At 47.7% G+C, this 25,891-nt stretch overlaps 1 protein-coding gene across 1 annotated transcript in view; it reads right to left on the bottom strand.

Annotated features, from left to right (window-relative positions):
• LOC119969696 (transcriptional repressor scratch 1-like) overlaps positions 1-21,833 on the bottom strand; it is a 40,384-nt gene extending 18,551 nt beyond the window's left edge. The window contains exon 1 of the mRNA XM_038803686.1: positions 21,421-21,833. Coding sequence (XP_038659614.1) covers positions 21,421-21,580 — 160 coding nt within the window. The 5' untranslated portion in view covers positions 21,581-21,833. The remainder of the gene's footprint in view (positions 1-21,420) is intronic.
• Positions 21,834-25,891: the final 4,058 nt, after the last annotated feature.

Raw genomic sequence — 25,891 nt, 5'->3', positions numbered from 1 at the left:
CAATGTGACTCTTCTCCGGGTCTGCACAATATCCCAAGTGCCTCGGTGCCAAATTTTGTTGGATGACACTCCTACGAAGTATCACGGGATGTTTTACAATGTTAAACCTGCTACGAAATTGCAGATTGTTATTGTTGGCTAACTCCATGTTCCTGAAGAAACGGGGATGACAGGACGTGCTTCAGTAGGCTTAGGCCCCTCTAACCTGCTCCGCCATTCAGTAAGATCATGGTTGATCTGATTGTGGCCTCAACCCCGCTTTACTGCCTACTGCGTTTACCCTTTGACCCCCTTGCCAGTCAAGAACATATTTATCTCAACCTTAAATAAACTCGACGACACTGCCCCCTCTGTTCTATGGGGACGAGAGTTCCATTGACACTGGAATGTCATGTAGCCAGAGGAATTGTTCAGTGAAGGATTGCACGTTATTCCACCTTCCCGGAAATGTACAACACCTGGGGAGAGTGCTTCATGACTTACATCATCTAATGGATAAAGTTAGTGACCTTTCCCCATCTTATCCTGTGTGTATATGGGGCGGGATTCTCCCATCTGAAGGCAGAGTGTTGACGCCGTCGTAAAAACTGGAGAGTTTAATGACGGATTCAGTGGACCGCTATGTGTAGCGATCCTCTACCCAACAAGAGGCCAGCATGGCACTGGAACCACCCACGCCGCTCCAGCTGCTGATACCAGCGTCAAGTGGGTGCCACGGGTCTGCGCATGCGCGCTGCGGTCAATGTGGATGCGGCATGCGCACTGCGACTGCCGCTAATGCGCGCATGCGCGGTAGCTCCCTTCTCCGCGCCGGCCGCAATGCAACATGACGTAGGGCGACAGGGGCCGGAGCGGAGCAAAAAAGGCCCCCACCATGAGAGGCCAGCCAGCCAATCGGTCGGCCCCGACCGCAGGCCAGGCCACGGTGGAGGCTCCCCCGGGTCGGACCCCCCTCTCCTCCCACCAGGCTGCCCCCAGACAGGATGGATGCCGAGGTCCCGCTGGGTAAGACCAGATGTGGACGGCGCTGGCGGGACTCGGGCTTTTGTGGGCGGCCACTCAGCCCATCCCAGACGGAGAATCGCCAGGGGGTCCGCATTGAGTGACCCCCGACCAGCGCCGATCCGACGCGCCAACGTCAGTGGCGCCGATTCTCCGGTGACCAGAGAATTGGCGGGCCGGCGTTGGGGCGGCATCACACGAATCGCGCCCGCCGATTCTCTGACCCGGCGTGGGCTAAGAGAAACCTGCCCTTGATCACTGGGTGCATCTGTGGTCTCTCTCACTCCTTCTGTGCCATGTTGTTCAGTTTGAAAACCTAGGGCGAAATTCTCTGCAGACCGTCGTAACGCCGATTTCCGGCGAGCAAAATTGGAGTAGATGACTCCGGCGTGGGGGCCTTCTTTTAGGCGGCGATTCTCCGTTCCCGGAGGGGCCAGCAGCTGACTGACGCGATACGCGTCAGTTTCACCAGCTGCGGAAGTGGTGAGACCCGGCGTTTTTTGGAGGAGGAGGAGGAGAGAGACTGACCCGGCATTTGGGGGGGGGGGGGGGGGAGGAGGAGGAGAGAGACAGACCCGGCATTTGGGGGGGGGGGGGAGAGAGACAAACCCGGCATTTGGGGGAGGGGGTTCCGGCATTTGGGGGGGGGGTTGCGGGCATCGGGGGGGGGGGGGGTTTCCGGCATTTGGGGGGGGGGTTCCGCCATTTGGGGGGGGGTTGCGGCATCGGGGGGGGGGGATGCGGCATCGGGGGGGGGGGGGTTGCGGCATCAGGGGGGGGGTTTGGGGGCAGCGGCGTGCAGAGAGGGGGGGCGACGGATGCCCGGGGCCAACGCACCGTCGCCCCCCCCTCTGTACGCCGCTGCCCCCTACCCCAACCACCCCCCCTCACCACCCCTACCTCCCTCCCCACCACCCCTACCCCCCTCCCCACCACCCCTACCTCCCTCCCCACCACCCCTACCCCCCTCCCCACCACCCTACCCCCCTCCCCACCACCCCTACCCCCCTCCAACGCCGCCCCCCCATCTCTCGCAACGCCGCAACCCCCCCCTCAATGCCGGGTCCCCCACCCTCAACGTCGGGTCCCCCCCCCCCTCAACGCCGGTACCCACACCCCGTCCCCCTCCCTCTGAAGGCTGGTACCCACACCCCCCTCTCTCCTCCTCCCCCCCTTCCTTCCTCCTCCCCCCCTTCTTCCTCCTCCCCCCCTTCCTTCCTCCGTCCCCCCCCTTCCTTCCTCCCCCCCTTCCTTCCTCCGTTAGTGGGGGGTGGGGGGTGGGGGGTGCGGCGTTGGAGGGGGGTAGGGGCGTTGGAGGGGGTAAGGGTGGTGAGGGGGTGGTGGTTGGGGTAGGGGGCAGCGGCGTACAGAGGGGGGGGCGACGGTGCTTTGGCCCCGGGCATCCGTCGCCCCCCCTCTCTGCACGCCGCTGCCCCCAAACCCCCTCCCCGATGCCGCAACCCCCCCCCGATGCCGCAACCCCCCCGATGCCGCAACCCCCCCGATGCCGCAACCCCCCCTCATGCCGCAACCCCCCCCAATGCCGCAACCCCCCCCCCGATGCCGCAACCCCCCCCCCGATGCCGCAACCCCCCCCGATGCCGCAACCCCCCCCCCGATGCCGCAACCCACCCCCCGATGCCGCAACCCACCCCCCGATGCCGCAACCCACCCCCTGATGCCGCAACCCACCCCCCCCGATGCCGCAACCCACCCCCCCCCGATGCCGCAACCCACCCCCCCGATACCGCAACCCACCCCCCCCGATGCCGCAACCCACCCCCCCGATGCCGCAACCCACCCCCCCATGCCGCAACCCCCCCCGATGCCGCAACCCCCCCCCGATGCCGCAACCCACCCACCCCCCCCCGACACTGAACAGCGTCATCCATCATCAATGGTTGACGCCGTTTTAAAGCAACTGTGATTTTCGCCGACGTGACCCGTGGCCACGTCTGCGGGACTTCGGCCCATCCGGGCCGGAGATTTGTGGAAACTAAAAAAAAAATGAAATCCCGCCGGCGCCAGCTGTTTTCAGAGGCTGCCGGCGGGATTTGCACAACGCCGGTTTTTGGCCGGTCAGAGATTTAAAAACCCTGCGGGAGCGGGATTAACGCCGCTGCCAGCCGATTCTCCGACCCTGCGTGGGGTCGGAGAATTTCGCCCCTAGTGAGCCCTGCCAAGGTCACTTACAGCGAGCGGGAAAATGGAAACTTGGATCTCCATACATTCAGAACATCCCAAAGAAGCCAATGAAGCATTTCTGAATTGTAGTCACTGTTGTAAATGCAGGAAACATAGCAGCCAATTTGTACACAGCAATCTCCCACGGAGAAGAGGTACTGAGCAGATAATCATTTTTTTTAGTGATGCTGATTTCGGGATTAAGGCTGGCTCAGGGCACCTGGGGAGAAGGCTGCTGCTTTTCAAAATAGTCATGATGTGGAGATGCCGGCGTTGGACTGGGGTGAGCACAGTAAGAAGTCTTACAACACCAGGTTAAAGTCCAACAGGTTTGTTTCAAACACGAGCTTTCGGAGCACGGCTCCTTCTTCAGGTGAATGGGCGATTCTCCGACCATTCACCTGAAGAAGGAGCCGTGCTCCGAAAGCTCGTGTTTGAAACAAACCTGTTGGACTTTAACCTGGTCTTTCAAAATAGTGCCATGGGGTCTTCATGTGCACGTGAAAGGTCTTGGTTGAAAGTCTGATCTGGGAGACGACACATCTCACAGTGCAGCACGCCCTCAGTACTGCACGGAGGTGGGGGGGGGGGGGGGGGTACAAGCTTGGGTTCTGTGCTCAATTCCCTGGAGTTGGGAAGGAGGAACCCCGCCGGCAGCAAACGGCGCGCTGCTGAGTAACACGCAGCTGGGGGTCCGGAGAATCCGGCACAATAGACCCATGTGGAGTGGCAAATTCTGATTGCTGAAATAAAACCGGTGTTTCACTGTCAGGGGCTTGTGGCGTTTAATCCCATTGGTAACATTCTACAGCCTGGTACAGCAGTGAATGGGTTAACAGAGGGAGTTCCAGGCATTAGAAGTGCTGGCAAAGGAATCACCCTGTGAACTGCTGCGTTACCACTGGACGTAGGTTAATATGACGTAATTGCAGGGAAATGAAAGAACTTGCATCTATATTGAGCCTTTCACAACCTCTGGACATTCTAAAGTGTTTTGCGGCCAATAAGTTATGTTTTGGAGCATAGTCTTGATTGTAACGAAATGTAGTTAAAAGCTGCACTATTATTGTTTCAATATAATTTAAACTGGTTCCCAGAACCGGCACACTGAATGCTTACGTCAGTGATCTGATTTCACTCTGACCCATCATCGTCCAAATCCACGGCTGACATTGTTTTTTAATATCCTTGTTAAGTGACAAATACTAAAATGTTGCAGATGTTCCACAGTCTGGGATCTGCGGTGTATATTTAACACTGTAATGTCGACGGCTTCCACAGAACGTGGGAGCCATTCATGCAACTGTCCCGGGACCTGGGGGCAGCACGGTAGCATTGTGGATAGCACAATTGCTTCACAGCTCCAGGGTCCCAGGTTCGATTGCTGCTTGGGTCACTGTCTGTGCGGAGTCTGCACATCCTCCCAGTGTGTGCGTGGGTTTCCTCCGGGTGCTCCGGTTTCCTCCCACAGTCCAAAGACGTGCAGGTTAGGTGGATTGGCCATACTAAATTGCCCCTAGTGTCCAAAATTTCCCTTAGTGTTGGGTTGGGTTATTGGGATAGGGTGGAGGTGTTGACCTTGGATAGGGTGCTCTTTCCAAGAGCGGGTGCAGACTCGATGGGCCGAATGGCCTCCTTCTGCACTGTAAATTCTATGAAATTCTATGAACCTGTTTGTGGCCAAAGAACAAGAGGAAGAATAGCCGGGTGGCCAAGAATCAGGGGAAAATGGTCGGGAGTCGGGGGAAGGTAGCCGGGGCATGGAGGGGATAGATGGACTGGGAGGCGGGGGGGAGCGCAGGGGAGGGGACGGGGGGGGGGGGGGGACGGCTAAACCTGAGGAGGGAGGGGCGAACCACGGGGGGGGGAGGGGGGAAGACACCTGGGGAGAGGGAGGCGAACCGTGGAGGGGGGGGGAAACGGGAGAGGAGGGCCGGCGGGGGGCAGGGAAGCGAGAGCCGGAGGGAGGACACGGGATGCCAAAACGTGCATGACATCTCCAGGAGCGGGGAACGAGGAAACTGGAGATGGAGGACGGGAGGAGCGGCAGAAGCGGGGGCGAGCATGGGACGGCAGCGAGACCCGTCCAGGAAGGGCGGACGACAGCAACACACAGCACAGCCAAATATCGCACGCTGCGATTTTCTCCCCGGCACCCAAAGGTGTGCTTGCCCCCCCCAGTCCCCGCCACCCCCACCCCTCCCCCTCCCCCCACCCCACCCGCCCCGCAGGCAGTCGCCTACTTACGTGGTGTGGGTAATTTTGCCAGATGTACAGAGATGCCGCTGTCAAGCTGGTGCACAATACCCCACCTGTTCCATTTCATATGTTATTGTATTTTTTTTATGTTGGGGTGTGGCCTTCTCCTCTAAATGTGTGTACATATATATGTATTTCTTATTCTGTGTACATAACGGTAATTATACCTTGTTCAAAAAACCCATAAAAACATTTATTAAAAAAAACCCTGTAATGTTCCGCAGTCTGGGATCTGCGGTGTATATTTAACACTGTAATGTTCCCCAGTCTGGGATCTGCAGTGTATATTTAACACTGTAATGTTCCGCAGTCTGGGATCTACAGTGTATATTTAACACTGTAATGTTCCGCAGTCTGGGATCTGCGATGTATATTTAACACTGTAATGTTCCCCAGTCTGGGATCTGCAGTGTATATTTAACACTGTAATGTTCCGCAGTCTGGGATCTGCGGTGTATATTTAACACTGTAATGTTCCACAGTCTGGGATCTGCAGTGTATATTTAACACTGTAATGTTCCGCAGTCTGGGATCTGCGGTGTATATTTAACACTGTAATGTTCCACAGTCTGGGATCTGCAGTGTATATTTAACACTGTAATGTTCTGCAGTCTGGGATCTGCGGTGTATATTTAACACTGTAATGTTCCACAGTCTGGGATCTGCAGTGTATATTTAACACTGTAATGTTCCGCAGTCTGGGATCTGCGGTGTATATTTAACACTGTAATGTTCCGCAGTCTGGGATCTGCAGTGTATATTTAACACTGTAATGTTCCGCAGTCTGGGATCTGCGGTGTATATTCAACACTGTAATGTTCCCCAGTCTGGGATCTGCGGTGTATATTTAACACTGTAATATTCCCCAGTCTGGGATCTGCGATGTATATTTAACACTGTAATGTTCCGCAGTCTGGGATCTGCAGTGTATATTTAACACTGTAATGTTCCGCAGTCTGGGATCTGCAGTGTATATTTAACACTGTAATATTCCCCAGTCTGGGATCTGCAGTGTATATTTAACACTGGAATGTTCCGCAGTCTGGGATCTGCAGTGTATATTTAACACTGTATAATATTCCGCAGTCTGGGGTCTGCAGTGTATATTTAACACTGTAATGTTCCGCAGTCTGGGATCTGCGGTGTATATTTAACACTGTAATGTTCCCCAGTCTGGGATCTGCGGTGTATATTTAACACTGTAATGTTCCGCAGTCTGGGATCTGCGATGTATATTTAACACTGTAATGTTCCGCAGTCTGGGATCTGCGGTGTATATTTAACACTGTAATGTTCCGCAGTCTGGGATCTGCGGTGTATATTTAACACTGTATAATATTCCGCAGTCTGGGGTCTGCAGTGTATATATAACACTGGAATGTTCCCCAGTCTGGGATCTGCAGTGTATATTTAACACTGTAATGTTCCCCAGTCTGGGATCTGCGATGTATATATAACACTGGAATGTTCCCCAGTCTGGGATCTGCAGTGTATATATAACACTGTAATGTTCCGCAGTCTGGGATCTGCGGTGTATATTTAACACTGTAATGTTCCGCAGTCTGGGATCTGCGGTGTATATTTAACACTGTATAATATTCCGCAGTCTGGGGTCTGCAGTGTATATATAACACTGGAATGTTCCCCAGTCTGGGATCTGCAGTGTATATTTAACACTGTAATGTTCCCCAGTCTGGGATCTGCGGTGTATATTTAACACTGTAATGTTCTGCAGTCTGGGATCTGCAGTGTATATATAACACTGTAATGTTCCCCAGTCTGGGATCTGCAGTGTATATTTAACACTGTAATGTTCCGCAGTCTGGGGTCTGCAGTGTATATATAACACTGTAATGTTCCCCAGTCTGGGATCTGCAGTGTATATTTAACACTGTAATGTTCTGCAGTCTGGGATCTGCGGTGTATATTTAACACTGTAATGTTCCCCAGTCTGGGGTCTGCAGTGTATATATAACACTGTAATGTTCCGCAGTCTGGGATCTGCAGTGTATATTTAACACTGTAATGTTCCGCACTCTGGGATCTGCAGTGTATATATAACACTGTAATGTTCCGCAGTCTGGGATCTGCGGTGTATATTTAACACTGTAATGTTCCGCAGTCTGGGATCTGCAGTGTATATATAACACTGTAATGTTCCGCAGTCTGGGATCTGCAGTGTATATTTAACACTGTAATGTTCCCCAGTCTGGGATCTGCTGTGTATATTTAACACTGTAATGTTCTGCAGTCTGGGATCTGCAGTGTATATTTAACACTGTAATGTTCTGCAGTCTGGGATCTGCGGTGTATATTTAACACTGTAATGTTCCCCAGTCTGGGGTCTGCAGTGTATATATAACACTGTAATGTTCCGCAGTCTGGGATCTGCAGTGTATATTTAACACTGTAATGTTCCGCACTCTGGGACCTGCAGTGTATATATAACACTGTAATGTTCCGCAGTCTGGGATCTGCGGTGTATATTTAACACTGTAATGTTCCGCAGTCTGGGATCTGCAGTGTATATATAACACTGTAATGTTCCGCAGTCTGGGATCTGCAGTGTATATTTAACACTGTAATGTTCCCCAGTCTGGGATCTGCTGTGTATATTTAACACTGTAATGTTCTGCAGTCTGGGATCTGCAGTGTATATTTAACACTGTAATGTTCCCCAGTCTGGGATCTGCGGTGTATATTTAACACTGTAATGTTCCGCAGTCTGGGATCTGCGGTGTATATTTAACACTGTAATGTTCCGCAGTCTGGGATCTGCAGTGTATATTTAACACTGTAATGTTCCGCAGTCTGGGATCTGCAGTGTATATTTAACACTGTAATGTTCCGCAGTCTGGGATCTGCAGTGTATATTTAACACTGGAATGTTCCGCAGTCTGGGATCTGCGGTGTATATTTAACACTGTAATGTTCCGCAGTCTGGGATCTGCGATGTATATATAACACTGTAATGTTCCGCAGTCTGGGATCTGCAGTGTATATATAACACTGTAATGTTCCGCAGTCTGGGATCTGCGATGTATATATAACACTGTAATGTTCCGCAGTCTGGGATCTGCAGTGTATATATAACACTGTAATGTTCCCCAGTCTGGGATCTGCAGTGTATATTTAACACTGTAATGTTCCGCAGTCTGGGATCTGCAGTGTATATTTAACACTGTAATGTTCCGCAGTCTGGGATCTGCAGTGTATATTTAACACTGTAATGTTCCGCAGTCTGGGATCTGCAGTGTATATATAACACTGGAATGTTCCCCAGTCTGGGATCTGCGGTGTATATTTAACACTGTAATGTTCTGCAGTCTGGGATCTGCAGTGTATATTTAACACTGTAATGTTCTGCAGTCTGGGATCTGCAGTGTATATTTAACACTGTAATGTTCTGCACTCTGGGATCTGCGGTGTATATTTAACACTGTAGTGTTCCCCAGTCTGGGATCTGCAGTGTATATTTAACACTGTAATGTTCCCCAGTCTGGGATCTGCAGTGTATATTTAACACTGTAATGTTCCGCAGTCTGGGATCTGCAGTGTATATTTAACACTGTAATGTTCCCCAGTCTGGGATCTGCAGTGTATATTTAACACTGTAATGTTCCCCAGTCTGGGATCTGCAGTGTATATTTAACACAGGAATGTTCCCCAGTCTGGGATCTGCAGTGTATATTTAACACTGTAATGTTCCCCAGTCTGGGATCTGCAGTGTATATTTAACACTGTAATGTTCTGCAGTCTGGGATCTGCAGTGTATATATAACACTGTAATGTTCCGCAGTCTGGGATCTGCAGTGTATATTTAACACTGTAATGTTCCCCAGTCTGGGATCTGCAGTGTATATATAACACTGTAATGTTCCGCAGTCTGGGATCTGCAGTGTATATTTAACACTGTAATGTTCCGCAGTCTGGGATCTGCAGTGTATATTTAACACTGTAATGTTCCCCAGCCTGGGATCTGCAGTGTATATATAACACTGTAATGTTCCACAGTCTGGGATCTGCGATGTATATTTAACACTGTAATGTTCCGCAGTCTGGGATCTGCAGTGTATATTTAACACTGTAATGTTCCGCAGTCTGGGATCTGCGGTGTATATTTAACACTGTAATGTTCCGCAGTCTGGGATCTGCGGTGTATATTTAACACTGTAATGTTCCGCAGTCTGGGATCTGCAGTGTATATTTAACACTGTAATATTCCCCAATCTGGGATCTGCAGTGTATATTTAACACTGTAATGTTCCGCAGTCTGGGATCTGCGGTGTATATTTAACACTGTAATGTTCCGCAGTCTGGGATCTGCGGTGTATATTTAACACTGTAATGTTCCGCAGTCTGGGATCTGCGATGTATATTTAACACTGTAATGTTCCGCAGTCTGGGATCTGCAGTGTGTATTTAACACTGTAATGTTCCGCAGTCTGGGATCTGCGGTGTATATTTAACACTGTAATGTTCTGCAGTCTGGGATCTGCGATGTATATTTAACACTGTAATGTTCCCCAGTCTGGGATCTGCAGTGTATATTTAACACTGTAATGTTCTGCAGTCTGGGATCTGCGGTGTATATTTAACACAGGAATGTTCCGCAGTCTGGGATCTGCGGTGTATATTTAACACTGTAATGTTCCGCAGTCTGGGATCTGCGATGTATATTTAACACTGTAATGTTCTGCAGTCTGGGATCTGCGATGTATATTTAACACTGTAATGTTCTGCAGTCTGGGATCTGCGGTGTATGTTTAACACTGTAATGTTCCCCAGTCTGGGATCTGCAGTGTATATTTAACACTGTAATGTTCTGCAGTCTGGGATCTGCGGTGTATATTTAACACTGTAATGTTCCCCAGTCTGGGATCTGCAGTGTATATTTAACACTGTAATGTTCTGCAGTCTGGGATCTGCGGTGTATATTTAACACTGTAATGTTCCACAGTCTGGGATCTGCAGTGTTTATTTAACACTGTAATGTTCCGCAGTCTGGGATCTGCTGTGTATATTTAACACTGTAATGTTCCACAGTCTGGGACCTGCGGTGTATAGTTAACACTGTAATGTTCTGCAGTCTGGGATCTGCGGTGTATATTTAACACTGTAATGTTCCGCAGTCTGGGATCTGCGGTGTATATTTAACACTGTAATGTTCCGCAGTCTGGGATCTGCAGTGTATATTTAACACTGTAATGTTCCCCAGTCTGGGATCTGCAGTGTATATTTAACACTGTAATGTTCCGCAGTCTGGGATCTGCAGTGTATATTTAACACTGGAATGTTACGCAGTCTGGGATCTGCGGTGTATATTTAACACTGTAATGTTCCGCAGTCTGGGATCTGCAGTGTATATTTAACACTGTAATGTTCCGCAGTCTGGGATCTGCGGTGTATATTTAACACTGTAATGTTACGCAGTCTGGGATCTGCGGTGTATATTTAACACTGTAATGTTCCGCATCTGGGATCTGCAGTGTATATTTAACACTGTAATGTTCTGCAGTCTGGGATCTGCAGTGTATATTTAACAGTGTAATGTTCCTCAGTCTGCGATATGCGGTGTATATTTAACACTGTAATGTTCTGCAGTCTGGGATCTGCAGTGTATATTTAACACTGTAATGTTCTGCAGTCTGGGATCTGCGGTGTATATTTAACACTGTAATGTTCCGCAGTCTGGGATCTGCAGTGTATATTTAACACTGTAATATTCCCCAATCTGGGATCTGCGGTGTATATTTAACACTGTAATGTTCCACAGTCTGGGATCTGCGGTGTATATATAACACTGTAATGTTCCACAGTCTGGGATCTGCGGTGTATATTTAACACTGTAATGTTACGCAGTCTGGGATCTGCGGTGTATATATAACACTGTAATGTTCCACAGTCTGGGATCTGCAGTGTATATTTAACACTGTAATGTTCTGCAGTCTGGGATCTGCAGTGTATATTTAACACTGTAATGTTCTGCAGTCTGTGATCTGCGGTGTATATTTAACACTGTAATGTTCCGCAGTCTGGGATCTGCGATGTATATTTAACACTGGAATGTTCCGCAGTCTGGGATCTGCGGTGTATATATAACACTGGAATGTTCAGCAGTCTGGGATCTGCAGTGTATATTTAACACTGGAATGTTACGCAGTCTGGGATCTGCGGTGTATATATTTTTTTTATTTTTTAAAATAAATTTAGAGTACCCAATTATTTTTTCTAATTAAGGGGCAATTTAGCGTTGCCAATTCACCTACCCTGCACATTTTTGAGTTGTGGGGGCGAAACCCACGCAGACACGGGGAAAATGTGCAAACTCCACACGGACAGTGACCCAGAGCCGGGATCGAACCTGGTACCTCAGCGCCGTGAGGCAGCTGTGCTAACCACTAGGCCACCGGGCTGCCCCTGCGGTGTATATATAACACTGTAATGTTCCGCAGTCTGGGATCTGCAGTGTATATATAACACTGTAATGTTACGCAGTCTGGGATCTGCAGTGTATATTTAACACTGTAATGTTACGCAGTCTGGGATCTGCAGTGTATATTTAACACTGTAATGTTCTGCAGTCTGGGATCTGCAGTGTATATTTAACACTGTAATGTTCCGCAGTCTGGGATCTGCAGTGTATATTTAACACTGTAATGTTACGCAGTCTGGGATCTGCAGTGTATATTTAACACTGTAATGTTACGCAGTCTGGGATCTGCAGTGTATATTTAACACTGTAATGTTCTGCAGTCTGGGATCTGCAGTGTATATTTAACACTGTAATGTTACGCAGTCTGGGATCTGCAGTGTATATTTAACACTGTAATGTTCTGCAGTCTGGGATCTGCAGTGTATATATAACACTGTAATGTTCCCCAGTCTGGGATCTGCAGTGTATATATAACACTGTAATGTTCTGCAGTCTGGGATCTGCTGTGTATATTTAACACTGTAATGTTCCCCAGTCAGGGATCTGCGGTGTATATTTAATACTGTAATGTTCCGCAGTCTGGGATCTGCGATGTATATATAACACTGTAATGTTCCGCAGTCTGGGATCTGCGGTGTATATTTAATACTGTAATGTTCCGCAGTCTGGGATCTGCGATGTATATATAACACTGTAATGTTCCGCAGTCTGGGATCTGCAGTGTATATTTAACACTGTAATGTTCCGCAGTCTGGGATCTGCAGTGTATATATAACACTGTAATGTTCCGCAGTCTGGGATCTGCGGTGTATATTTAACACTGTAATGTTCCCCAGTCTGGGATCTGCGGTGTATATATAACACTGTAATGTTCCACAGTCTGGGATCTGCAGTGTATATTTAACACTGTAATGTTCCACAGTCTGGGATCTGCAGTGTATATATAACACTGTAATGTTCTGCAGTCTGGGATCTGCAGTGTATATTTAACACTGTAATGTTCTGCAGTCTGGGATCTGCAGTGTATATTTAACACTGTAATGTTCTGCAGTCTGGGATCTGCGATGTATATTTAACACTGTAATGTTCCCCAGTCTGGGATCTGCGGTGTATATTTAACACTGTAATGTTCCGCAGTCTGGGATCTGCAGTGTATATTTAACACTGTAATGTTCTGCACTCTGGGATCTGCGGTGTATATTTAACACTGTAATGTTCCCCAGTCTGGGATCTGCAGTGTATATTTAACACTGTAATATTCCGCAGTTTGGGATCTGCGGTGTATATTTAACACTGTAATGTTCCGCAGTCTGGGATCTGCGGTGTATATTTAACACTGTAATGTTCCACAGTCTGGGATCTGCTGTGTATATTTAACACTGTAATATTCCGCAGTCCGGTGCAGCAGTGTGAAAGAGGATTATTGTCACTAAGAGTGGTGGAGTTGTCAGGTTAATTCACCTACGAACTTGAAATTGAATCTTTTTCCTAATTTTTCTCCTGGGGCCGGATTTGCCGGGCAATGTGCCACATGTTTTGTGGCAGCGGGAGGCACCGCCATTGGTTGACAGCGGGATCTTCTATTCTGGCCGTTGCCAACAGGGTTTCCCATTGAATGCACCACTTGTCATTGAGAAATCTGTGGCGGCCGTATGCCGTCAGTGGGATTGGCAGATCCACAGAATTCCGACAGTGGAGAAGGAGGTCATTCGGCCCATCGGGTCTGCACCGACCCTCTAAAAGAGCACCCCACCCCGGCCCCCTCCCCCACCCCATCGCCGTAATCAAGCACATTGATCACGGCCAATCCACCGAACCAGCACATCTTCGGACTGTGGGAGGAAACCCGCGCAGACACGGGGAGAACGTGCAGACTCCGCACAGACAGTGACCCAAGCTGGGGATCGAAACCGGGTCCCTGGAGCTGTGAGGCAGCAGTGCTAACCACTGAGCCACCATATTACCCCAACTATTCCCTGTGATGACAAGTTCCACATTCCAATGACTCTCTGGGTAAAGAGGTTTCATCAGAAATCCCTGCAATTACTTGTGACTATCTTTAATTTATGACCCTAGTACTGGCCTCACATGCAGTTTTAAAATTAAGCCCTACTTAAATTGGAAGTTCCTGGGAAAAGGCATTTCTTTTCAAATAAATTTGAAACACCAACTGTGGAGCCAAGATCTAGAGTGAGTAAATGACCAAGGAGGTACACATTGGATGAGAAAGTGAAGTCAGTCAACAAGAAGAAGTTAGCAACATAGGAAGTTCTTGACAACAATGCATCTAATTCCCCTTCTGTCATCCAGGGAGTCACCAGATACAATAATGATGAAGTTGTTGATTAATCATGACAATTGCTCTCTATGGTTTAGTCCGTCAATGGGGAGAACCTTGGGAACCACTGGTTTAAGACACCCATTCTTCATAAGCACGCAACACTCATTGTTATTTATTAGTTCTTGGGATGTGAACAAGGCTGGTAAGGCCAGCGTGTTGCCCACACTTAATTACCCTTGAGCAGGTCATGGCAATGAGTCAAGCAATTGCGAGACCGGGGATCAGGCATCGGCCAGGCCAAGTAAGGATGGCCAATTTTCTTTCTGAAAGGAGATCAGTGAACCAGATAGGTTTCTAAACAAGGAAATTGCAGCATCATATTTATTGATAACAAGACATTCTGCTCCAGTGGTAGGATTTGAGCTCATGTCTCCAGAGCATTAGTCCAGGCTTATGGTCTGTTACTGCAGTAACATTGCCACAGTGCTATGGTCCCTGTCATGGGGCCTATCTCAAGTTACTTATCTTCTGCCTTCCAACATATTATTTTCTGACAGAAGTCTTCCCGTTTGCAATTGAATGAATCAACATTGCCTTCTTCTTGGGGGAGTCTTTCCCATGGCACGTCCACTCGCTCATTGAATGAAAGTGAGTTGATGCCAAGCATTTGAATGTTTTTTCAGTACAGGAGGAAGGAAGTGTGCTCAGTGAACTTTGTTTTGTGGGGTGTTCAGAGTCAGGACGGACTGCCCACTCATAAGGCTGAAAGAGGACAGCACGGTAGCACAGTGGCTAGCACAGTTGCTTCACAGCTCCAGGGTCCCAGGTTCGATTCACCAGCTTGGGTCACTGTCTGTGTGGATTCTGCACGTTCTCCCTGTGTCTGCGTGGGTTTCCTCCGGGTGCTCCGGTTTCCTCCCACATTTCCTGAAAGACGTGCTGTTAAATGAATTGGACATTCTGAATTCTCCCTCGGTGTACCCGAGCAGGCACCGGAATGTGGCGACGAGGGGATTTTTGACAGTAACGTCATTGCAGTGTTTTTTTTTTAATAAATTTAGATTACCCAATTATTTTTTCCAATTAAGGGGCAATTTAGCGTGGCCAATTCACCTGCTCTGCACATTTTTGGGTTGTGGGGGCGAAACCCACGCAGACACGGGGAGAATGTGCAAACTCCACACAGACAGTGACCCAGAGCCGGGATCGAACCTGGGACCTCAGCGCCGTGAGGCGGTTGTGCTAACCACTAGGCCACCGTGCTGCCCGTCATTGCAGTGTTAATGTAAGCCTACTCGTCATTATAAAGATTATTATTAAGAGGAGAGTTTTTCAGCAGTCTTATATCACACAGCCGGAGGAAAAAAGGAAACAATCTTCTAATGTCAAAGACAACAGTCAAGTGCAGTGAAAGTAAATTAATTAAACGCTGATTATTTGCTAATGCTGCTTCATAGCAAAATGATCAATAAATCACGAGAACACCACATGTCGGGTATAGATGACAACCATGACAGTATATGTCTGGACACTGTTAACTGAATGCAGTTTCCATTTGCTGCAATGTGGATGTAAATGCGCTGATGCTGCACCTTGCTGAGTGTGAGAATAGTACCAGAATACTTAGGGTATAAGACTTGACTTGGCCTAATTTCTAACTTCACAAGAATGCAGCTCCTAACACCAGATCCTATGATAATCCAGTTCAAATCCAGCCAAGTTTCATAGATTTCATAGAATTCCTACAGTGCAAAACGAGACCGTTGAGCCCATCAAGTCCTCACCAACCCTCAGAAGGAGCACCCTACCTAGGCCCCCACCCTAGACCCCCACTCTAGACCCCCAACCCCACCTAACCTTTGGACACTAATGGGCAATTTATCATGGCCAATCCACCTGACCTGCACAACTTTCGACTGTGGGAGGAAACCAGAGTTAATAAATAGCTGGCAGGGAGTTACTCAGGGGTAACCAAATTGAGCAGAAATGACTAGAATGAAGCGGGTCAGTTTGTGCTATCTCCTGAATCATAGAAGATACATAATATGAAAACACATACCTGTTTTCATATTATGTATCTTCTAGATCATTTGAAGTAATACCCCCTATTCTGTCTTGCCATTAGGAAGCAGAACATGTTGAGCATACAAGAGGCTGTTTAAAATAGGTTAACACTGAATGAAGGAAAGAACTTTCTTTTAGAGAGCTCTCTTTGTAATTTCAATACATCCTCAAAGCGGTTCACAGCAGTGAAGTGTTTCTGAAGTGTGGTTACTGTCGGAAGGTGGAAACCAAGCCAGCTAATGTGTACACAACAAACAGCAATGTGGTAATGACCAGTTCATTATGGGTTTTTCTTGTGATGTTGGGTAAGGGATAAGTATTGACCAGGACACCAGGGTTAACCGTTATTCTGAATAGTGTGATAGGAATATTTTATCCCTCAGAAGAGGTGTTGGTTTGACTTCTTATCCAAAAAAAAACAGAATTATGATAGTTCAGAGGATATCGGGGTAGATGGGAGTGTGGGATTGACGTTACAATCAGATCAGCCATGATCTTACTGAATGGCGGAGCAGGCATGAAGGGCTGAGTGGCCTCCTCCTACTCCTATTATATAATATGTGGGCTCCTATAAAGCAGTAATGTGGAAATATTAACTATTTAAAAAATTAATTTAAAGTACCCAATTTTTTTCTGTCACAATTAAGGGGCAATTTAGCATGGCCAATCCACCTAACCTGCACATCTTTGGGTTGCGGGGGTGAAACCCATGCAGACATGGGGGGAATGTGCACACTCCACATGGACAGTGACCCAGGGCTGGGATTTGAACGTAGGTCCTCAGCGGCGCAGTCCCAGTGCTAACCACTGCGCTGCCTGCCGCCCATCGGAAATATCAACTTTTACCCACACAATGCTTTTAATAGAGTGAACATTCCCAAGTCATTCTTCAAAAAGAGGATTGAGGTTTGTGGGCGGCACGGTGGCACAGTGGTTAACACTGCAGCCTCACAGTGCCAGGGACCCAGGTTTGATTCTGACCTTGTGTTTACTGTCTGTATGGAGTTTGCACTTTCTCCCAGTTGTCTGCGTGGATTTCCTCCAGGTGGTCCGGTTTCCTTCCACACTTCAAGATGTGCAGGGTAGGTGGATTGGCCATTCTAAATTGTCCCTTAGTGTCCAAAGGACATGTGGGGTTACAGGGATAAGCCTAGATAGGATGGTCGGTGCTGACTCGATGGGCCAAATGGCCTCCTTCTGCACTGTAGGGATACTATGATTCTATGAATGTTAGGCATGATTTTGGAAAAGGGGTGGTGAGAGCTGATCCAAGTCCCATTTGAAAATGTACGTTTTGTGGAGTTTGTTTTTTTAAATCATTACTCACGCTGGTGTTGTGTAATAACAGCTGTCCCCTGAAGATACAGCTCACAATGATTTATTTTAGACCATACGTTGTTTCAGTAGAAGCGTGTCATCATTACAGTGTGACAGGGTATGCATGATGGGAAAGTGATGACAGGAGGTTAGTATGATGCTTACAGTAACTGAGTGGCCTTTAAGGTAGAAACTCGATGATATCACACAGTAATCATGGGGGAGGGGTGCATATAATTTTGACCTTGTAAATAAGGTGAGTCTGTTTTACATCCTTCAAATGTGTCTTTCTCTTCACTTCAAGGCTTATGGCCTGTCGATTCCCGATCACACAAGATCAAATGTACCCACGTGCAGTGAAACCAGGGGGTTGAGGGGTTGAACTCTTCATACGGTATATAATGCAGTAAATACAACATATAGTCATTGTTGAATAAACTCTACCCCATACACTGTATTCAGTACATTACTGACCACCCCATATATTCAATGTTAACAAGTTTTCCAAAGTATTTTACATCCTATATACAGTGAGGGACATTACCGGTATAGGTGATTGACCATCATGATGGCACAGTGGCACAATCGTTAGCACTGCTGCCTCACAGCACCAGGGACCCGCGTTCAATTCCGGCCTTGGCTGACTGTGTGGAGTTTGCACTTTCTCCCCGTGTCTGCGTGGGTTGCCTCCCGGTGCTCTGGTGCAAAGATGTCCACAGACCAAAGATGTGCGGGTTAGGTGGGGTCATGGGAGTAGGGCAGGGGGAGTGGGCCTAGGAAAGGTGCTCTTTTGGAGGGTGGGTGCAGAATCGATGGGCCGGATGGCCTCCCTCTGCACTGTAAGGATTCCGGTTCTATTCCATAAACATCCCTGACAGCACATCTTGGTTTTCTGATACGTGCTGACCCATTGACCGGATTTTCCCGCTGTGCAAATAATACAGGACTCCCTTTCCCCTAACTGTAAGGAAGGATTTATCATTGCTGTACAATCTGAAAGCAGCAACTCCCTTCAAAGGAATTCACCTGTTCGATAAGTACTTCATTACAAAAGCACGTGGAATTATGAATATGGGATGTGTAGGCCAGACAGGATTGATATAAATCAAATAATAACCTGGTAGATCGAAGCAACACATTGCAGATTATTTAAGAGGGGCAAGCAGGTGACATTATAGATGGTGCATGAGGGAGGGGGAAGGGAGCCTGTAATACTGTTCTGACTAGGTTTAACGAAAACCCAGGCGCATAGTGGCTTTCCTGGACGATTACTCAGCCGGAAGCCTGGACCAATGATAGGGTGCCAAGATTTCAACTCTCACCTCCACAGCTGGGAATTTGAATGCAAAGAATAAAACATCTGGAATTTTAAAAGCGAGGATCAGTAATTGCGAAACGGTCAAACTGACTGGGAAAACTGGTAGTTTAATTGTGGGGGATCCTCGTTTGGCCAGTCCAAATGGAGGTAGAACGTCACATTGAATAATAGGAGAAGTCAGACAGCGAAATAAAAACACACACAGACACACAAGGGGAATGGCAGACATTAGCTCATACTGTAAAATACTTCACTCATCCCGCTGTTTCACAAACTTTATATTGCAAATGGCAAACCGACATCCTCCCCCTCTAATTATATATTATTATCTAACGCTGCTATCTATAGTCTACACTTTTGTCACTATTCTTAGTTCCCCCTGGGCTCGAGGTTGCCTCAAGCAGGGTACAAAGGTCGGTTCTGGGTTTTTTTTCCAAATCAGCAGGAATGAATTAAAAATTGAAAGCTGAGTGTTTTATTTTGCTCCGCTTGCCCCCCTCTTTGTTCTCTGCGGAGGCTCTGATTTATATTCCCTGGGTTACGGTTCCCTGGGTTCAGAGAGCCCTCCGCCACACCACGGGAAACTGAATACGCTGAGGAGTGGGCTCAAAGCGAATGCTCAGCAAGCCCCCTGCCCAATTTCCTGTTCCCCTGACTTCACTGATATGAAACACATTCGCTGAGAGACCGTTTGCATCAATTGCCCATTTCACCCACACGTCACATCACAGCCCAGCTCAATGGATCCCTCGCCCAGCTCCTGTACACAACACACACACATTCTCAATCAGGGAGGGGGTTCACTGGCCAGTGATCAGCAGCAGGGGCCCCCTGACCCTTATTTTTCCACCTCCATTAGCAGGGATGCACTGTAGCCAACTGTTGCAGCAGCTGTAGTGCTGTGTCCAGCAGAGATTAGCCAGCTCAGCAGGTTGGATTTTCAGTAACTCTTGCGCCTACTTGTCTCAGTGTCAGAGTTAGAACTTGCATTGTTCCGCATCCCAAGGCACTCCATCAGAGCAATTATCAAGCGAAATTTGACACTGAGTCACAAAGGGAGATGTCAGGGCCAAGTTGGTTAAAGCTGTACGTTTTAAGCAGCATCTTAAAACAGGGCAGCACAATTGCTAGCTTTGCCTGGGAGCTGTAGGCAATCCTTTCCACACTGCCATTCCAGGCTCCCATTCACTCCAATATCTTGCTTCCTCGAGTAAAAGGATGTTATATATGGTTTCTTCAAGCAGTGAATCTCAGCGAGGCTATCCAGGGAAGCAAGCTGTCAGACAAGATCGCATTGCTTCCCTGGGGAATGGGAGGGGGGGGGGGGGGGGGGTTGAAGTGGGAAGGGGGGGGGGGGGGGGGGAGAAAGTCAGACAAAGCTATGGCAAATGCACACCAAACTTGGAGGACGTCATTCAGTCGGTGATATATGGCCGGGTTCCGGGATTAGATGGTGTCCAGAAGCACTGGTTGAGGAATGGAGCTGACTTTGGAGGTCAGCATGGTGTGGGAAACCGAGGGGATGGGAGAAAATCGTGGGAAAGACATTAAAATGATAACTAAATCCGGGGAAAGGACTATTTGAACTGTTTAAACCAGGAGCTTATTCTCCAAATCAGATCCCAGGTAATGAAGGGCGAGTTCCAATCCGTGTCACAGGCACAATGATATGATCCCGGCGTTTGAAAGTAGCTAGCCTGTCAGAATGTGCTTACATAATAGGTTCCATTGAGAAAACTGGGAAAGGACGGGAGATTGAGCTGTCTGTACATTACAAATATCACATTGAAAAATTATTGTTCATGTCTAGGGACATTGGGAAGCTCGAAATTCATACATTACACATTATAAGACGATAGAAAGATAGATAATAATTTCTGCATTGTAACTTGAGCATTATCTGCATCACAAGATATATCTTTCTTTTTAAAGATGTTCATAACAATGCCAAGAGTCAGCAAAAACTCGATCGCGATAGCTCCAGCTAAATGTAAAGAAAACATTGCCCCTTTTACTAACTGGCGCAATGATGTTAACTCCTAGCATTTTGTATGGGTCATTGTCGAAAATCTCACACTGGCAGATCAACAAGTTTTTAAAAAATTTCCCGAGCAACTGATAATCTCGATAAAACACGGCCCTCCCCCACAACCTTACCCCGTGACTGCAAAAACACACACACACACAAAATAAATCCAACCACGGTGACCTCCCCTCTCCTTTCTCCTCCACCTTAGCGATTCCTGACTCCCAGAAGTTTCGCTGCAACAGATTTTTCTGCCCTGGACGAGGGAGGATTATTCTGTCAGTGAGCAGCGATCTCTGCAGGCGCAGAGGTCGGCATTATGTAAGGTGCGGGGAGAGAGTGGTACAGCGGGAGCAGGATGGTGCACACGAGGTGCATAAAGAGAATCTGCCCCCTCTCCAAACCCCTCCACACACACACACACACAAAGCGTCAGCTCAAGCAAAATCAGGAAGCGTATTTTTTTCCCTCTACACATTTCGGGTAGGTTATTTGACATATATTACAGATATTAAACCGATCTGTTAACTCACCGTTCTCACTGACCCGGAGCCCTAAGCTTTCCACAGTGTCTGTGACAGACCTGGTTATTGCGTACGAGTTATCAAGGTGCTGTTCAGAAGCTGACACTGCAGCAGAGGAAGAGTGGAAACCATCCAATTTCACCTTCTTAACGAGAAACGATCGAGGCATGGTTTGTTTGTTTTTAAAAAACGAAGCAAAACAAAAACAAAATGATATATACAAAAAAAAACCCCCACAGTGTTATTCCTGTATCTTTTTATTGTTCTGAATTTTCAGCACCGGGACAGCTCCAGAATGGTGTTGCTACAGCCTGTGTGAAGGGGAGGAGGGAAGGGAGGGAGGAGGGAAGGGAGGAGGGATTGGCAAGAGAGAAGCTGAGGTCAGCAAGCAAACAGCATTTATATGGAGCGCAGCCTCTGAGATCAGGTGGTACGTGGAAATGGAGCTGCTTAACTTTAATCCATCAAATGTCTCTGGAGACGCACATCAAATTACAGCTGAACAGTCTGTGCGTACGCGGGCAACACACAATGCAAGTGCGCCCGAGAAAAAATAGTGCGAGGAGCACATAACACACAAGAGCTGCTGGGAAAATCCCATGTCCCAACATTGGGAAATGTACATCGCCAATACCTTGCCCCCCCCCCCCCCCCCCCCGCCACCTCCCCTTGCGTGTGGGATAAACTCAGCTCCCTCGGAGATGATGAACCTACCCTCTCAATCTTTCAAAGGCTAATATTTGAAGATAGGACTCGGGTTTCATCAATAATGTTGGAAATTGGCAGATAAGAGCATTTAAAAATATCGCCGGTAAATAAATCTCAATGGGCATTTTGAAAGCAGAAAGCCTAATTAATAATCACAATTAATTATTAATGTGTTGTCTGATATGGTAACAACAAAGCCCCCCTCAGGATTTTAAACTGTCCTGCAGGATCATATTAGACGCTGAAACATACAGAAGGGATATCCGGATTGGTACGGTTCAGTAAATATCCATTTGAAGCTCGCTGGCTCGGAGTATTTAAAACAAGAATCATCGGCCTCTTCCGGAGGAAGGTCCCAGATTTGGTCTTTTTTTTTGTCCGAAGTTAGATTTCAACTGGGACAGCTGGGGTTCTGACAACTGCTCCCAGCGCCTGGAGGTCAAGTAAGGGAGGAGGGGGAGGGGGGTGAATTAGCTGCTGTCCCCCTCTTCTGACTGCTATACATTGACCCCCTGCTACAAGTCTGGGTCAATGGATGTTTGATGAGGATAGGTTTGGGGTCAGCTATGACGTCCTCTGCAAGTCACGCAGCCTGCCAGCGTTCATTGTGCAGGCTGACACATCAATGTATAATCGCCTCCTGGGTTAGCTAGGAGAGAATGCCAAAGCGCCTATCGTCCTGCACTCCAGTGAGGGAATCGAACCTTTCCCCAGAGCGGACAACAAAAGGAAATGGAAACCACCCCCAGCAGATCCTATTAGGTCATACACGATTCACTGATTTAAAAGATCACTTGTCTCGCTGTCCATATAATGACACTCCAAACAATTAGTCTGCACTCTGTATCAATAGGACCACCTGTTTACAAAGGCCACCCCTGGTCGCTCCCAGCGGGGTTTGACGGGGACATCAGCCGTCCAGGGTTGTGACTGGGTTATCTTGACCCCCCCCCCCCCCGCAATTGGGGGGTGGGTGCGAGGAGGTGAGTTTGTACCCTTTATTCAGCCGCATTGAAACTGTTCCTGGGCACGAAGCTGCGGGACACGCTATGCAGAGAGTGGCTGACAATAGGTTACTCGAAAACTGCTTGTCAAGTGGGTGTGCAGTTGAATCGACAGACAGACACTGAGCAACAGATAGCAGTCGGATTGGCGGATAGCACTAGGATTGGTTACGTGCTGTGCCCATGTTTCAGGCCGGAACAACAAGACATAGACATAGGCATATAATTTACAGTGCAGAAGAAAGCCATTCGGCCCATCGAGTTTGCACGGCTCTTGGAAAGAGCACCCCACTTAAGCCCATACCTCCAGCCCATCACCCAGCAACCCCGCCCAACCCCTGATTAAAGGGCCAATTTAGCATGGCCAATCCACCTAACCTGCACATCTTTGGAGTGTGGGAGGAAACCGGAGCACCCAGAGGAAACCCACACAGACACGGGGAGAACGTGCAGACTCCGCACAGACAATGGTGACGGGCGTAAGGAAAAGGATTTTTACCAGTGATTCACAGAAATTCAATAGAAATTCAGGTGGAGGAGTGGGATTAGGTGGGTTGCTCTCCCAGAGAACTGGTACAGCCATGATGGATTAGATGGTTTCCCCCTGTGCTGTAACCGACCTATGATTCTATATATTGTGAGCCAAGTTTACTAATTTAGCAGTAGGTTGGCACACACAGGCACTGATCTCACTCTCTGCCATGGGTACACTTTTTCAGAATCTAGGATGGATAGCTAGAATGTACATTAATATCGTTTAAATATGTAATTTAGGGGCCTAACACCTAATAATGGAGTTCTTTGAGAAATTAATACCCTATCAGTGACTCAAGATTATTCAGCTGTGGCCAACCAAAGGTAAGTTCTTAAAATGTTGTTTTTATTCAATGACACTCCGCTGATTGTCTCATTACCTGGTATGGTGTGAAACATGATTGCAGTCAACTCTATGTTTTTAAAAAACACCTATGTGCCAATCATTGGCTCATGAGATGGAAGGCTGCCAAACAAGATAATGACCAATGAAAATACTCTGTTTGCAAAGCCCTGGGTCAATAAAACAGTACATTTGCAATATTATTTCCACAATCCAATCCTTTACTCCCCATCAATTTTCTCCACTCCCACTCCCTCCTAATCCTTCACCCCTGCCCCCTCCCCAACCCTCCTTCCCTCCTCCACCGCACCTTTCCCCTTCTAATTTCTCCCCCCTCCTCCCTCCCTGCCTCGCAGATCACTTCCTCTCCTCTCTCCACCCCAGCTCTCCTCTGCCAACCTCTCCACTCTGTGTCTCACCTTTTCCTTTTCCTTCAAGTAAGAAGTCTTACAACACCAGGTTAAAGTCCAACAGGTTTGTTTCAAACACGAGCTTTCGGAGCGCAGCTCCTTCCTCAGGTGAATGGAGAGGTAGGTTCCAGAAACATTTATATAGACAAAGTCAGAGATGCTGGACAATGCTTAGAATGCGCGCATTTGCAGGTAATCAAATCATTACAGATCCAGGGAGATTATCCCTCTCCCTGGATCTGTAATGATTTGATTACCTGCAAATGCTCGCATGCCAAGCATTGTTCAGCATCTCTGACTTTGTCTATATAAATGTTTCTGGAACATACCTCTCCATTCACCTGAGGAAGGAGCAGTGCTCCGAAAGCTCGTGTTTGAAACAAACCTGTTGGACTTTAACCTGGTGTTGTAAGACTTCTTACTGTGCTCACCCCAGTCCAACGCCGGCATCTCCACATCATGGCTTTTCCTTCAAGTCGGTGTTTCTTCATCAAAACTGCTCAGAACTTCAAGCATCTTACATTTTTCTATCAAGACGAGGAATCATGACAAATTTCCTTCTCCTTTTGAGAAGCCAATTAATGGAACCTTTGACCGATTCACTATAATCTGGGAACCACCTATTCACTATAATCTGGGAGCAGAACTGAGAACTGCGAATGCCCCTGTTACTCACTACCTTAATCAGTTAAACTATGAGGAGAACCATACCTGATTGTAACACAGCGACGCACGGACTCTGAAATAATATGCGCTGTATTTTAAAGATGGCCGCACTTTGGTGCCAATTTATCACTGGTGTAAGAAAAGTTGAACCTAAAGCTTAGGCAGGGTGGACTGAATTTGGTTCAGCGAATGATTGATTATATATCAAAGTCAGGATAGTGCGTGATTTGAAGGAAGGGAACTTGGAGGTGGTGCTCTTCCCTTGTACCTGTTGGTCTTATCTTCCAGGTGGTGGAGATGGCGAGTTTAGGAAGTGCGGCTGACGAAGATCACGGTATAATTGGCCTGTGAACACTTGGTGTCAACACGTCTTAATAAATAAAATCTTCTCACAGCTCCAGAGACAATAGAATAGTTTAGCAGATGGTCCATTTTCAAGTTTTCTTTCTGTCCCCCCTCACAAACGTGGATGTGGCCTAATGGCAGAAACAGAGTGCATTTAATAAAGCACCTCTAATGTAGGAAAATGCTCCGAGTGGCTTCCCAGGAGAATTTGACACTAAGCCACAAGAAGTGATATTAGGACAAATGAAAGAGGCAGGTTTCGAAGCGTATCTTAAATGGGAAGATAGAGCTTCCAGAACTTAAGGGCTAGAAGCATGAAGGCATGGCTACCATTGGTGAGGTGATGGAAATCGGGGATGAACAAAAGAGCAGAAATTGAGGAATGCAGGGCCCAGTCAGTGAATAGGCCATGATTACACAACACACTAGTTGCAGTCCCCGTGTTGCTCGACCTGAAATGCCTTAATGAC

The sequence above is a fragment of the Scyliorhinus canicula genome, chromosome 7 (assembly GCF_902713615.1).
Source record: "Scyliorhinus canicula chromosome 7, sScyCan1.1, whole genome shotgun sequence".
Lineage (NCBI taxonomy): Eukaryota > Metazoa > Chordata > Chondrichthyes > Carcharhiniformes > Scyliorhinidae > Scyliorhinus > Scyliorhinus canicula.
Note: the sequence above shows the minus strand (reverse complement) of the source record. Positions and strands in the feature narration are given on the sequence as shown.